This window comes from Stenella coeruleoalba (assembly GCF_951394435.1).
Source record: "Stenella coeruleoalba genome assembly, chromosome: 16".
Lineage (NCBI taxonomy): Eukaryota > Metazoa > Chordata > Mammalia > Artiodactyla > Delphinidae > Stenella > Stenella coeruleoalba.
The window spans coordinates 71,977,503-71,992,651 of NC_137162.1; the positions used below are offsets into that span (position 1 = coordinate 71,977,503).

Genomic DNA, 15,149 nt, shown 5'->3' on the forward strand with positions numbered 1-15,149 from the left:
TTATAACTCCAGCCATGCTTTAATACTCCTGCTTTTTACATAAAAATTATCAAGATATTCAATCACCAGATTTCCTCCGCTCCTCAACAACATCAGATCTAGAACCAACACCTGCTTTCTTAAACCCTGCTTAGTTCACCAAGTTCAAGTACAAATTCTATAATAAAGCCCTCCAACAACTGCTCTGGTGTACATTCTCCTTTGCTATAGCAAGCTAGATGAAGCTAGTTTTTTTTGACTGCAGGTGTGTTCCTAGTCTTTGGTTAATGGGTTTTACCATACTATGTTTTTAAGTTCTAAATGTTCTATTTAATAATTTTGTGATTCTGATTGTTCTGTCTTCAATTCTGATTGTGTTTTTTTCTGTCTTATGTTTTCTATTCCTTCCTTTGTGGCTCTAGTTATTTTAAACATACTTAATTTTATCCAATCCAACTCTGTCCAACACTGGTCTTAATTAAAGTTCTAGGGATAGTGATACCATCCTGTTGTTTATTGTTTGCTAATTTTTGTTCAAGATGGATTCTTTCTCTGTGTGTTTTATAATTTTCTGTTGTAATCCCATCTTCATTTTGAGACTGCTTCCAGAGTAAATTTGTATTTGTTTCTGCCAGGTGCACTAGGGATATTACCATCCCTATGCCAACTATTTTTTGTCAGTTTATTTTTTTAGTTGGATTTTACACAGAGTACAAACACCCTTTTAAAGTATGTTTGATGAGATCTGACAAATGTATACATTTGTGGAACCATCACCACAGTCAAGATATAGAACACTGCATCACCCAAAGAGTTCCCATGCCAGCCCAACTTTTAAGATATTATATCATTTTGGGGATGTCTGGACCAGGTAGCTAGTATGAGGTATATATGTGAAGCCCTTAACACCATGAGGGTTGGGTCTAGATTGTAACTTTTCCAAAGAGATTTTCTTTTAAACTCTGAACCCAGTTTAAGGAAAACAATCTTTCTTGTTATCTTCCTGTTTACTGGTAGGAAGACATTCCCCTCCAATCCAGCCTTTCAGTGTGGTGTAGCTCTTTGACAGTCTGGTATTTTGTACGTATCTTAGATACATCTTCCTGCCTTATATGGCCCCAAGGCCTCAAAGTCCTGTCCCTGGTGGGCATTAAACTCAAATGTCATGGTTAGGAAGACTCACAAGTCTACTGCTCCTGTTTCAGCTACCAGGTTACTGCTCTGGTTTCTAGTACGCTGCCCCTTCCCTTTTTGATTCATACATTTTATTGAAGTATAACATACATATAGAAAAGCACACAGATTATAAATATATAACTCAATATCTTTTCACAAGTGAACATACCTATGTAACATGTACCCAGATAAAGAAAAAGAACATTACTAGAAATCTCCTAATATCCTTTCCAAACACTATTTCCTCCCAAGAAGAATCATTATTCTGACTTCTAGCATCATAGATTAATTTTGCCTACCTTTGAACTTTGTATAAATGCAATCACAGCATACATCCTTTTGAATCTGGCTTCCTTTGCTTATCATTGTATTTCTGAGGTTCACTCGTATTGTTTCTTGGAGTTGTAGTTTGTTTATTCTCATTGTTGTATATTATTTCACTGCATGAATATAACAGGATTTATATTGTAGGTGGACATTTGGTTTGTTTCCAGCTTTCCTCTTTGCTTTTGGAGCCTGGGATTTCCCTTTCTTTCTTTCAAGCTCTGCTGTGTATTTAGTAGGATTTAAAAAGCATTTCCTGCTCAGCAGTTCTGTATGATCTGTGTCAAGATATGTTTTAGGTTTTTCAGACTGCCAGATTTTCAGACATGTAAGTCATATATTTCATTTTTTGTTGAAAATCTTGATTCTCACTTGATTTACTGATGACAGTTCTTCAGACTGCTGTTGGTAGAAATGGTTTTGATTCCTGTAAACAAATAGTGAGTAAACACATGTGGGAGGGTAGAGATGAGATATGTAATTTATCTTGTAGGCTTTATCTCTTGCCTGGGTTGGATACTGCATATGCAAGGGTAGTTAAATGTTAATCAGTGTAAATATTGAAAAGGCATGTTAAAGAAATGGGTGATTGAAGACAAACAATAGTAAGAAGTGTAAGTGTGGATGTGACTGTTTGGGTCCAGGATCTCCTGGCTAGTTGACACTGGGAATTGGTTCGTTTTTGGTTTTTTTTTTCTGTAGCGCCATGCGGCTTGTGGGATCTTAGTTCCCCAACCAGGGACTGAACCTGGGCCCTCGGCAGTGAAAGCACGGAGTCCTAACCACTGGACCACCAGGGAATACCCAGACACTGGGAATCTGAAATGAGAGGGAGCCTCTCTTAATGGCTCACTGGTATGTTATCAACATGTTGCCTGAAGAGCCACTCCAAAGTGGGCCTGCTTTTGCCCTGCAAAAGTAATTGTTCTACTAGATCAGTGGTTCTCAACCTTGGGCAATTTTGCAACTTCTGGAGACACTTGGTCAGCACGCTATTGGTGTCTAGTGGGTAGAGGCTGGGAATGCTGGTAAACGTCTTACAATGCACGGGACAGCCCCTCTACCCATGCCCCCAGTGAAGAATTTTCCAATGGACCTAGAGATTATCATACTAAGTGAAGTAAGCCAGATGGAAAAAGACAAATATCATATGATATCACTTATATGTAGAATCTGAAAAAAAAAAAAGATACAAATGAACTTATTTACAAAACAGAAATAGACCCACAGACATAGGAAACAAATTTATGGTAACTCAAGGGGAAGGTGGGGAGGGAGAAATTAGGAGGATGGGATTAACATATACACATTGGTATATGTAAAATAGATAACAAACAAGGACCTACTGTAGAGCCATAGCACAGGGAACTATATTCAGTATTTTGTAATAACCCATATGGGAAAAGAATCTGAAAAAGAATATATATATATATATATATATATATATATATATATATATATAACTGAATCACTGTGCTGTACACCTGAAAGTAACATGACATTGCAAATCAACTATACTTCAATTTAAAAAAAAAGAATTTTCTGGCTCCAAGTGTTAATAGTGCTGAGGGTGAGAAACTCTGTACCAGACTTAGGGACTAGACTTAGCCTCTAAATCAAGATATATTTAAATAAACACTATCAATTACCTTTCAAAAAATGATAGCACCCCAGTGGCACATTCTACGATTCTATCCAAATTCTGATAATCTGTGATAACCATCTCATACTTGGCTTACTCCAATTCTTTTTAAAACTGCAATGGTGGGTTCTGCAACCACTAAATCCTTTCAGAGTTTGAATGAAATCACTTGTATCTCACACTAATGTAATTAGATACGTACAGCAATTTATTTAGAGCCACTAAAAATTAAACAACAAAAATCGCCTATGATTTATGCCCTTATTTTAGCTTTATTATTGAAAGTTCCAAGGCCGTGGAGTAAATCAGCCGCACAAATGGACTGGGACAGATTTCGATGTTGTGCTTTGTAATTAGACTATAGGTATTCTTTATCTTTGTTGTCATATTTTTGCAGCTCGAATTTAGGACAAAAGAAAATTTTGTTATTTCTCCAATGGAAGTGACGATCTACATTTGTCTCTTCTTCCTCCAGGCAACACAGACTACCATTTAGTCTTCTGATTCATTTCCCCTGGAAAGCTGGGAAGAAGTTTTATGATATTATTGGTTTTCTAACTAGTGTTTTCATTGTAATGCTATTACTGAACCAGTGTTGTGATAAATGGTCTGTTTATAAGGGGAACCACTTTTACAAGTAGAAAATTAGACACGCTTCTGCTTTGCAATAACAATAAAAAACCACAGTGAAAAAATATTCTCCAGTTTATTCCCATCTGTATCAGCAGGGAAGCTTTAGAAGATGGCTTTCTCCCTAAAGTCTTCTAAACACAGTTACTGCCTGTGGGTACCAGGTCAGAATGCTGTTTTCCTCCAGATCCTGTTCAAGACCAATCCATTTTAAGTTACCGTAACCGTGGGCCCTTTAAGAAAGTCAGGCACTTTAAACCCCACCCCTCTGCTAACTTGTAGCAGTAGGTCCTCTTTCTGAGGCAGTTGGTGATAAAGCTGAGAGCCAGCTTACCCCCTGCTTTGCCTGGAAGGAATGTTTCTAAGTAAGCTTGAAAAGTGGAAGCTTTAAGATACTGTGGGATAGGGAACAATGGAAACTTGTGAAGTATGGAAGCCAGACTGGCTCTTAAGATTCTATCACGGTGCTGGATAAAGTGGAAAGAATGCTGTTAAGTCTGAGTTTCGCCTTGTGGCGCTGCTCCCTGCTAGCATTGCTCCTCCATTTCACCCAGCAAGTGAGTTTTCCAGAAGCCGTTTCCAATTTAACGAGCTGCTTGTCTCATGTAGCAGATCCCCAAAAGGAAAAGTCAGCGAGAGGAGTCAGTTTCAGTGAAAATTAAACTGGATCACTTCTAACAGAATTATTTACATTGGTTGTATGCTTCTGAAGAGTAAAGCCAGCTCTCTAGTTTTCTTTTTGTTCCTGCTACAGCAACAGTGGCTAAGTCCAGAAGTCCTCTAGTACTAAACTAAAAAATAATTAGGAGAAATTTGGGGCTTAATTGCAGTTGGCATTTTGGAGCTGTCTGCTAGAAGCAGCCATCTTGGTAAAAGACGATGTCATTTGGAACACTTGGAGGTTTCAGTTTACTCCCGGGTACCAGTTTTCATTAGCCATTGAATAACAGTGTAATCATTAAGTCAAGTTTAGGTTTAAAGATAATGGAGGAGTTGGAATAAAAATCATTAAAGCCACTTCTTTATTCTTCCTAACACTTTATAAACTTTCCCCAGAGTGCAAAACAATAAAAAAAATTTTACACTTTATTTTTTCCTATTTTTTGTTTCCATGTGTTTGTTCTTCCGTTGGCTACGCTTGGATAATAAAACTAGTCTGGTCAGTTTCATTTTCTGATTTTTATACATAAGTGAAAGCTGTTTTGTGTCAACCGTGTAAAGTGTTTAGAATCATCTCACCTGCTGGGCCAATTTCCTGTAAGCCTTTGTTTGGGAGGGGAGAGGGGAAATACAAGTTTTGATTTTGAATTTCTTATGCTTTTCAAAACTAGAACCCTGAATTAGACCACAGTAGCATAATTACTCTGTTTTATTTTTGACCTACTAAACTTTCCTACAAGTGGGCTAAATGATCGTAAAGAAGAATGATGGTTATGTTGTATTCCCACTTAATCACCACTATTAGTATAGCCGAATGCTCTGTCTGCAGTTACTTTGGAAAATTGGCACTTAAAAGAGACGTTTTAATCCACAGAAAGTGCTTCTCTTTTTTTCTTTTGGGATTAGATAAATGTTACTGTCTTAATCCTATTGCGCTACAGGTCCTGGCATTGTCTGCAAGATGCAGAGAGAGAAAAAAAGTTGCACCTTGTTTAAACAATTGCGCGCAGTGTGGTTTACCAGATTAGGAGGAGGAGGAGTAGAGAGGGCGGCGTGTCTTTTCTGCAAATTTTTTCTTAACGAGGTTAACCTGTGGCTGCTGTCGCCTCGCCCTACTCGGCTCCTTGCAGGGTAACTTTCTGTTCTGTGAGCGCTATCCGAAGCTTCCCAGGCAAGCTCACGGAGATCAAACTAAAAGGGCTGCGTGTATGTCTGAAACAGACAGAGGGAGACAGGAGCACACACTGTCGGCGGAAGATGGGGCCACGGGCTCGGCCGGGGCTGGATACCAGAGCCGGGCTGACCTTTCCACGTGTCCCCAGCACCTGCGAGGCTAGTGGGTCGTTAGGTTTCCTTCTCCCAGGAGCTGGCTTGAGCCCGGAAGAGGATGGGCGGCCTCGGGCTTAGGTCAGGGGGCTGGGAGGCCCACCCTCGTAACACTTGTGGCCGGCGAGCGGCTGGCGCGTAGGTTGGCCTGGCCTTCCCGCCCCGGCCGGGCCCGCGCTTCCCCAGCCGTCCGGCGCACGCCAGGAGGAGGGCGGCTGCGGCGGCGGCGGCGGCAGCGGCGGCGGCGGCGGAGGGGGGCGGGTCTCGGAGCTTTCGGCCGGCTTTGCAGGGCGGCCTAGCGAGCGCGCCAGGCCCGGCTGGAGCGCGCCCCAGTGCAATACTGCCCGAGCCCGGGCGGGGTCTCTGTTCGCTGGCAGAGGAGGTCCCTTGGCAGCGGGAAGCTCCCTCTCTTTCTCTCGCAGCCACTCCGAGTCTGCGCCCTGCTGCCAGGCTCCCAGCTCGGCGCTCCCCTGTGCTCGACCGGCGCCCACTCATTCGCAGCCCAGCCTTCGCCGCCGCCGCCTCCCTGCTCCTCCTCCTCGTCGTCTCCCCAGCCCGCCGCGGCCATGGCGGACAGCGCCAGCGAGAGCGACACGGACGGGGCGGGGGGCAGCAGCGGCAGCTCGGCCGCCATGCAGTCGTCTTGCTCGTCGACTTCGGGCGCCGGCGGCGGCGGTGGCGGCGGGGGAGGCGGCGGCGGTGGGAAGTCGGGGGGCATTGTCATCTCGCCGTTCCGCCTGGAGGAGCTCACCAACCGCCTGGCCTCGCTGCAGCAGGAGAACAAGGTGCTCAAGATCGAGCTGGAGACCTACAAACTCAAGTGCAAGGCGCTGCAGGAGGAGAACCGCGACCTGCGCAAAGCCAGCGTGACCATCGTGAGTGTCCCCCACGGGCGCGCCGCAGCGCCGACCTCCGCCCGCCCCCGGGAGACGCTGCGCCCAGACCCGGGCGGCCCCCGGGCTCCCCGAGGCTCCCGAGGACCCGCAGAGAGCACGCTCCCTGCCAAGACCCGCTGGCCCCGGAGGGTGGGGGAGAGGGAGGTGTCCCTTCGGGGCCGCGCGGGTCTGCCCTCCCCGGGTCCAGGCCCCTCGCGGGGTGCGGGAGGAGGCTGCTGGAACCACCACCCGCGTTTCCTTGTCGCCTCTGGGGAGGAGGCCCCTCCCGGGCGGAGCTGGAGGCCGGCGGCGTGGCTGGGGAGGCGGGGTGGGACTTTTTTCAGTCCTAGTTTGCTTGAGGGGTGCGTTCAGAGCCCGGGAGCCCTAGGCAGAGGGAGAGGGAGGAAGCCGGGGCCTGTTCCGGGGGCCTGCGTTGGGGTTCGGGGGGTGCGCAGCTGGGCTGGGTACTTCGCTGGCATCAGGACGGCGCTATGGCTGGATCGCCCGGGGAGGGGGCGGGAGAGAGTGGCCGGGAATCCGGGAAGTGGAGTTTTTCTGGCCAGGATCGAGAGGGAAGGGCGGGTACCGGAGCTAATGCTCCCACCTCCGTTGGAAGCCCTTTCCTTGGGTGGGGGGTGGCGGCGGCGGTGTACAGCCGGGAGAATGCAGCATCTTATACCGGCCTGGACAGAGTGAAGGCTACGAAGCCTGAACCGGCCGAAACCTGGGTGAAGGGCATCGACTGACTCCCTTGCTGAGCAAGATGTACGTGTGTTTGCTTCATTGGTGGTGGAGTGTCTAGGGATATTTTGCCTCGGAGTCCGGGCTGTCTGTTCTGTTTCCACCTGGCCTCCAGAGGCGCCCCCGAAGAGGGGAAGTTTAGGGGTGTAGGTCTCCCTTTTAGTGTAGCAGGCCTTTAGAAAGGCCACTATTAGCTATGGTGAGGCGAAACATAACTGGAAAAAGTACATTGTGTGCTCTCACCTACCATCCCTGCCAGCTAGCCACATCATTAACTTCCAGGATCCCCCTACAGACAGCCCTGTTGAGATCAAAACAGATTCACAGCCAGGAGGAGAGAGGAAAGTGTCAAGAAACCAAGGGGATAAATTGCTATTGCTGCTGCAGAATAGCTGATTAGGCTGAACCTTCAAGTGGAGAAAAAGGCATGAACTTGGGGGCAGATCAAAGATCACGACCCTGGAAAGGAAATGGGGCGAGTTTAGGATGCCCCTGTGCCAGGAAAAAGTCTTCAGTGGAGGAGGGAGTGTGTGTATGCTCCCCCCCCAGTGCTAGCTCACACTTGGGAACTGGATGGCATTCTGAATTTGCTTAGAAAGCAGGTTTTCACCCCAGTTTCAGTGTGATGGGCAGCCTAACTAGAAATTGATTGTTGAAAGACACTCCGCATGCTCAAATCCAGCCCTGGTGGATGGCATTGGAGCCATATGCATGTGTCTGCAGACTGTAAAGTTCTTGAAGTGCCCTTTTGGTAGGAAGGGGGAGGAATTTGCAGAGGCAGCCGCTTCCAAGCCTCTTGAGTAGCTTTTTTGGCTGAGAGAGATGTCTACGGTGAGTGGGGGTTTGAGAAGAGGGAGAAGCTGGTGGAAGCAATTTAGTTAAGGTTGGAGTTAGTAAATGAGAGGGTTCGTTGGTCTCTTGGAGAATGTGAACCACCAAAAGCAGCAACACTTACACGAAACAGAATCTCTGGCTTCTTGCGTACTGTGAGCAATTCAGGCTGTTTTTGTTTGGGAGGGAGGATGGGGGGGGTGGAGAGACTAGGAAAGGGTTATCTGTTTGACACCTGGCCATATTAAAAAGTAGGTCTGTAAATTGTACACCACACGTTGGCTTTGCATGGACAAACACATTCGTTCCTGGTGTATAAGATCAGAATCCTCTGAATACTTGGCGAGAAGAGCGTGCGAGGTGGTGGCTTCCTTGGTACTTCCCGCAACTAAAACTGACATTTCACCAAATACGCCTTGTGAAATGTTCTGTGGCCTCACTGAGTCAAATTTTAAAATTGTTTTAGATGACAGCCTATACGTACCAGAAATTTCTCCATGCTTCTTTAATCTCTGATTAATATAATCAGGGAAACAAATAAAGTGCCTGTGGTTTCCTGAGTTCCCTAGTACTTGGCAGGTGTTACTAAGGCAAATGCAGAGGAGAGATTCCTTTCAGCTTTTGAGAGTTAGAGTTAACTGACCTAGGACGCAGATGGTGTTTGGGGGGTTTGACCTCTAGGGTGTGTAATTTGCGAGGAGAAATGTGTGCGACCACATGAACTGGGTCTGTGGATGTAAGGATTCCATTGAACAACACTGTCATAGTCTATGTCAAGGTTAAGCTGCACAGCCCCTGACAACTCTAACTGACATATAGCCCTTGCTGGTAGCTGCCCAGGAAGTGTTTGACAAGGTCTAGATATTCAATTAAGTGAAGGCTTTGCTAGATTTTTCACTTTCGAGTTTATTTGAAGGGAAGATGGTACCAGAATCCTATTAGTACTTGCCTTCATGGCTCTCACTAGTTCCTCTAATTGTGATATTAACTTTCATGTTTTGAACACAAAAGGCGATTATGGATGTCTTTCATTTTCCTTGAACGTATTCAGGAAGTTACCTTGCTAATCAGCTACACCCTGGGAAGAGAGCAGTGTGCTTTTATTAAAACTGTTTTTTAGAGTAGTTTTAGGTTTGCAGAAAATTTAAGCAGAAGGTGCAGAGATTTCCCCAATATTCCCTGCCCTTCCTCCCATCCTCCATTATCAACATCCCCCATCTGAGTGGTACATTCGTTACAATCAATGACCCAACATTGAAACATCTTAATCACCCCAAGTCTATAGTTTACATTAGGGTTCACTCTTGGTGTTGTACATTCTGTGGGTCTGGGCAAGTGTAAAATGACATGTAGCACCATAATAGTATATAGAGCAGATCCGGTGCCCCCAAAATCCCCTGTGCTCTGATTTTTCATCTGTCCCTAACCCCTGGCCACCACTGATCTTTTTACTGTCTCCATGGTTTTGTCTTTTCCAGAAAGTCATATAGTTGGAATCACACAGCCTGTAGCCTTTTCACATTGACTTCTTTCACTTAGTAATATGCATTTAAGTTTCCTCCATGTTTTTTCATGGCTTGATAGCTCATTTCTTTTTAGTGTTGAATAATATTCCATTGTTTGGCTGTACCACAGCTTACTCATCCATTTACCTACTGAAGGACTTGGTTGCTTCCAAGTTTTGGCAGTTATTAATAAAGCTGCAGTAAACATCTGTGTACAAGTTTTTGGGTGGACAGAGGTTTCAGCTCATTTGGGTAAATACTAAGGAGCACAATTACTGGATGGTATGGTGAGAGTGTGTTTATTTTGTTGAGAAACTGCCAGACAGTCTTTTTGAAGTGGCTGTAGCATTTTGCATTCCCACCAGCAATGAATGAGAGTTCCTGTTGCTCCACGTCCTTGCTAGCATTTGATGTTGTCTGTTTTGGATTTTGCCCATTCTAATAGGTGTGTAGTAATATCTCATTATTGTGCCCTCTTTTTTTAAGCCAAGTCCAAAGGCCCATGGAAGTTCTTAACCAGTGGTCTTTTCTGTCTCTTTTGGTATATAGGCGTTTACTCTGGTCCAGCTACCCATTTAGTAAAGGACTGGCTTCATGGGTCTGTGTTCTCCGCATTTGTATGATAGAGGTAAACGTCATCTTTGGGGAAGAACCAACTGTACGAGGCCCTTCATCCAGGTCCACAAGTGTCTGGTGTTACCACTTGCCCCCGGTGTGTTTTCTTTGGCTTAGAGGTGGAATGGAATGTTTTGAGTGATTATCTGATTTCTCCCAGTAAATCAGCAGCGGAACCAGACTGCTTATTATCGATCATAATTTCTCCTTTGGAGTGGAGAAAATAAACAACAAATGCTCAGTCACGCTGTTGAGTAGTTTTTAGATGTTAGACTAAGTCTATCTGGCTTGTCCTGTGAGTTAAAGTGTAATCGGAGACTGTCTGACTCAGTGTAGTGAGATGTGTCCAGGGGTCGCGGTCTCTGAGAAGATGAGGAAATGCAATTGTGGGCAGTAATTGAATGGCTTGTAAGTTCTGGACTAGTTTCTCAGGGTATAAGCAGGGTCTCATACTTGGCGTGGCTAGTTCTCTAAGGTGTGTTTTCTATACCACTTCAGGCCTTCGCCATGTGTTTGGTTAGAAAATAAATACCTATGTTAAATCACTAGAGTTTAGTTGTCTTTTTCTATCTATAAAATTAGTCTTTCATTATAGAAGTTTAGGGAAATAGAGGAATACAAAGGCATTTTGAAGTTATAGTAGAAAAACATGTTAGTACGGCATGATTAGAAAACCTGGCTATTTTAAACATCAACAGTGTAATGATTTCATTAACCAGTAAAAGCCACCGTATAGTTAATATTGTGGATTTTGGATTATTTGTTCTGGAAGCCTAATACATTATTTTCCATTTTTTAAGACTTAGTTTTGGCAGACTCTGTGAAGCTATCAGATCAACATTGCCCTTATAAAAAGGTGTAGTGTGTGTCATTTTTTTTTTCCTGCTTTAAAACTTTTTTTCTTAGGTTCTTATGGTAACACCCAACTTTAGACACAACTCTGAGAAAAGTATGACCTCACAGTTAGGTCTAATCATACACAAATCCAGTCTTCTTAAGGAGGCTATTCTTAGATTTCTTCTATATGTTTCATATAATCTCTTTGTATTTGATTAAAAAACAAATCCCCACAAAACCGTAGAGGACAGTTGTGACAGTCTTTTCTAGTGCTTTTATTTATTTTGCTGAGGATGGGGAATAGTTCAGAGAATCACCAGTATCTAGTTTGTGGTGACTCTTGTTCAAGACCAGAGACACTGGTCTGAAGCAGAAATCCAAGCTGGCCGTTGCTGGCTCACAGATTTCCAGTGGCTTCCATTGCCTTCTGGATCCAGGTAAACTTCCTGTGGTTTACCAGGCACTGTGTGCTCCAGCCCCTGCTTGCTTCACAGACACACCCCTCACATTCTCAAAGCTCCCACTCTGCTGAACTGCTGGTTCCTGGAATTTCAGTAGATTTCTCTGGCTTCTCTAAGATGTACCTCCTGCCCTTAAATGTCCTTTCCTACCCCTTCACCTAGTAAATGCAAGTAGACTATACTTCCTCCCCGACCCCAGCGTGCGCTGGCACTGCCTGTTTACTAGCCACACGCTGGGTTACGTGCCCATTCATGAGACCGCCCCTTCTCCAGGCCCCCATCACATAGGTCTCCCCTTTGGGAGATGGCAGATGTGTTCATTTCTTCAGGGGCAGAATTTGCCTTGTTCACTTCCGTTCCTCAGTGCTTGGCATGCAGTAGACACTCAAGGGGATGTTGGGTTGACCGCAGAGGCATTGGGTGATGAGGTGTTTTTGTTTTGTTTTGTTTTTTACTGGGCAAGGGCACCAAGACTGTCTCCTGACCTTGTGCTCATAGAGCTGCTCTGCTGCCTGCGTCCGGAACAACAGCAAACGCCATCCTCACCATCGTTGGACGGATGAGTGGATATATTGTACACTTTGGTGGAACACTACAAATCAGTGTGTGTCCCAAGCCTTTGCTTTCTAACTATGGATGATGTTGTAGGCTACTTTGTAGCATATACCTAGGCGTTCGTGATACATTTCACCTCTAAAAGGGGACAAAGTGTCTTTGGGTTCACCTTTCCAAGGGCTTTGTTGGAAGTGTTCAGATTTGCCATCTCAGTTTTGGTGATGGTGGCAGGTCACTCCAGGTGTTTCTTATAACCGTATTTAATGTTGAAATGCCCCACAGTGGCTTCTGGGAAACAAGCATGGCCGTCAAGGGTGGGGAGGCATCGGGGCAATTACCAGGCACCTGAATCTCCAAACCGAGGAAGTTGGCAGCAAACAGGATGGGGAGACTTGCTGAATTCTGTGGATTTCCACACGTGGCTTGCAGAGTGGAGTTCGGGGGGTTGATAGAGTGTCACACTCAGTGTGTACTTGCATTCATTTTTCTTTTTTTCTTCTTTTTTCTCAAATTATGCCTTGCAGCATTTACACCTAGAAATGCTAATCTGAGCTTTTAGACTCATACAGCCAGGTTGAGCAAGGAGTAACAGTCACCTTCCTTGTTCCCTCAGTGGATAGGTGTTGTATTTTGTTTTCAGTCACCGTGCAGTTGCTTTTAGATTGATTGATCATCAAAGCTAGCGAAGTAAATGTTCACAGGTTCAGGGTGTGCTTTCTTGGTGGTGGTTGAAATTTTCTTGACAGGGGAACGAATGTTCTGGAAGATATTTCTAATCATCAGGATCTTGGAGTGGGGTTAACTTGCAGACTCTTCCTATTTTACTTCTCCAAGGCTGTCAGATTTTCTTATCTTTGATGCTTCTCAAGCCCACAGCTGTGGATTTTATCCCTATTTACTCCTACCAGTAAATTGCAGATGTCACACTGTGTAGGCCTTCTCTTTCAGGGAGAGTATTAATATTAAACAAAGGGTTAATAGTTTGATGGTTATTTAGAATGAACTCACCTCCTTACTTATTATTAGTCCCTAGATTCGATGCATGGGGTGCAGTTTGGTGATTAAAGTTCATTTTAATACTCACTCGTTTAATGCTGGGGAATTTTCACCTCTTCAGTATGGCACGGAATGGCGTGTGATAAATACAGCCTGAAATAGGATTCAACCTACAAGTACTTGGGAACTGCCTACTGTGTGCCAAATACTCTGAAATACCCAGAAGGAATGTAAGGCCTTCTCCAGCAGGATTGCACTTGACTTGCATTCAGCTCGGCCCCAGCTGGGTGCTGTAGGGAATTCAGAGCAGAGGGAACGGTCCTTCCCTCTCCAGCACTTTGCAGCCCAGAGAGTTGTGAAATGCAGAAATAACCAACATACAAGTGGAAACAAGAAAGGTAGTTCAGGCAGACTGGTGCCAGGGTTCCAGGGAGGGCTGGCTTACCTTCCACCTTCCAAAATGAAGTTCATCTAATGCGGTGAATACATCTGAGGAAAACAATGTGTCATATTCACTCACAGTTCGATTAGCTTGGAGTTTGTTTTTATTTTGTAAGGCAGAGATGGGGAGAACTGTTGCTCAATTTGTCTGTCCAGGTGGCACCGAAAGGCTTTTTGTTTGTTTTTAATTTTCTTTTTATGTGCTGATGATTGAAAAGAAATGGCATTGATGTTTTTAATTTCATAATTTACATCTGCCTGTAGATCAAAATTATGTAGGTGGTTTTTTTCATCTATTCCTGTTACACTCTGGGGCCCACCCACTTTCCTTACATGGAAATTATTGGATGGACCAAATTTCTTAAGTCTTTAATGGGAAACTGTGTTTACCTTAAAGTTAATTAGAGATACTAGTTTATGGACAATTTCAAACTCCAGTTTTTTAAAAAAGCGGTGTTGATTGATGGCATAATCTTCCACGCATCTGTTCCAAATCAAACCAGCCTCTGTGGGTGCCAGGTTTGTGTCACCAGTGAGCTGGTTAATACCCTTCAGGGCGTCTCAGGGCACTTGGGATCAAATGAGGCCATTCGCTGCTAAGGAGCAGAGTTGGCATATTCAGCTAGACAGACGTAGCTCATAATTCAAAAAAGTTTTCCATAGGAGGAAAGAGGAAAGTAAAAGAATGAAAACATGGAGTATGGGTGAGCTAAGGAGAGTTCTTAGAAATCTAGTACCTGTATTAAACCCTTCACGTGTTTCTTTCCTTAGTGAACAGTCTTGTGCAGTCAAGGTTTTTGAGACTGAATTAGAAGGGCTAAAATAGTCTTGAGAGAAAAATTATTTGGTGTTTAATTATAGGAAGAGCTTCTCAACTCATGAAATTATTTGCATGTAAGCAGGGGTTTTTTTTTTTCAATTATCCCAATATACCAACTCAAATAATAACTTTTATTCTATTGAGATTTTTGTTTTTGTTTGGGTTTTTTTGTTTGCTTTTTGTTTTTGTTGTTGTTCTTCACTAGGCAGGCCTTAATTTATCTAAACAGACATTTGCTAAGAGTCAAAACATTGTGTCTCTGCTTCGTTTAGTAGCTCCCGATTATAGAAACACAAAAATTTGAGGAAAAAAATCGGTTAGATGATTTTAACGTCTTTGTTAATCAAAGAATACAATTTTGAGTATATGTACCATAAAGCAGAGGTTTGGACTTCTTTAGGTCCAAATCACTACCTGGTAAGGTGCCATGTCCTTTGAAAAATATATTAAGTATTTCACATCATTTTAAACCTTCAGTGCGTGTAGCTTATTATTGAGAAATACCCTAAGTACCCAGAGAAGAGGGCCAGTGACTTTTTTTTTTGGTAATTTTTCTTTTTTTTTGGTGGTAATATATACACGACATAAAAGTTACCCTTTTAACCTTTTTTTTTTTTTTTTTTTTTTTTGCGGTACGCGGGCCTCTCACCGTTGTGGCCTCTCCCGTTGCGGAGCACAGGCTCCGGACGCGCAGGCTCAGCGGCCATGGCTCACGGGCCCAGACGCTCCGCGGCA

At 44.1% G+C, this 15,149-nt stretch overlaps 1 protein-coding gene across 1 annotated transcript in view; it reads left to right on the plus strand.

Annotated features, from left to right (window-relative positions):
* Positions 1–6,020: 6,020 nt before the first annotated feature.
* Positions 6,021–15,149, plus strand: part of CCDC6 (coiled-coil domain containing 6) — a 115,526-nt gene continuing 106,397 nt past the window's right edge. The window contains exon 1 of the mRNA XM_079899305.1: positions 6,021–6,612. Within this exon, the coding sequence (XP_079755431.1) occupies positions 6,304–6,612 (309 nt within the window). The 5' untranslated portion in view covers positions 6,021–6,303. The remainder of the gene's footprint in view (positions 6,613–15,149) is intronic.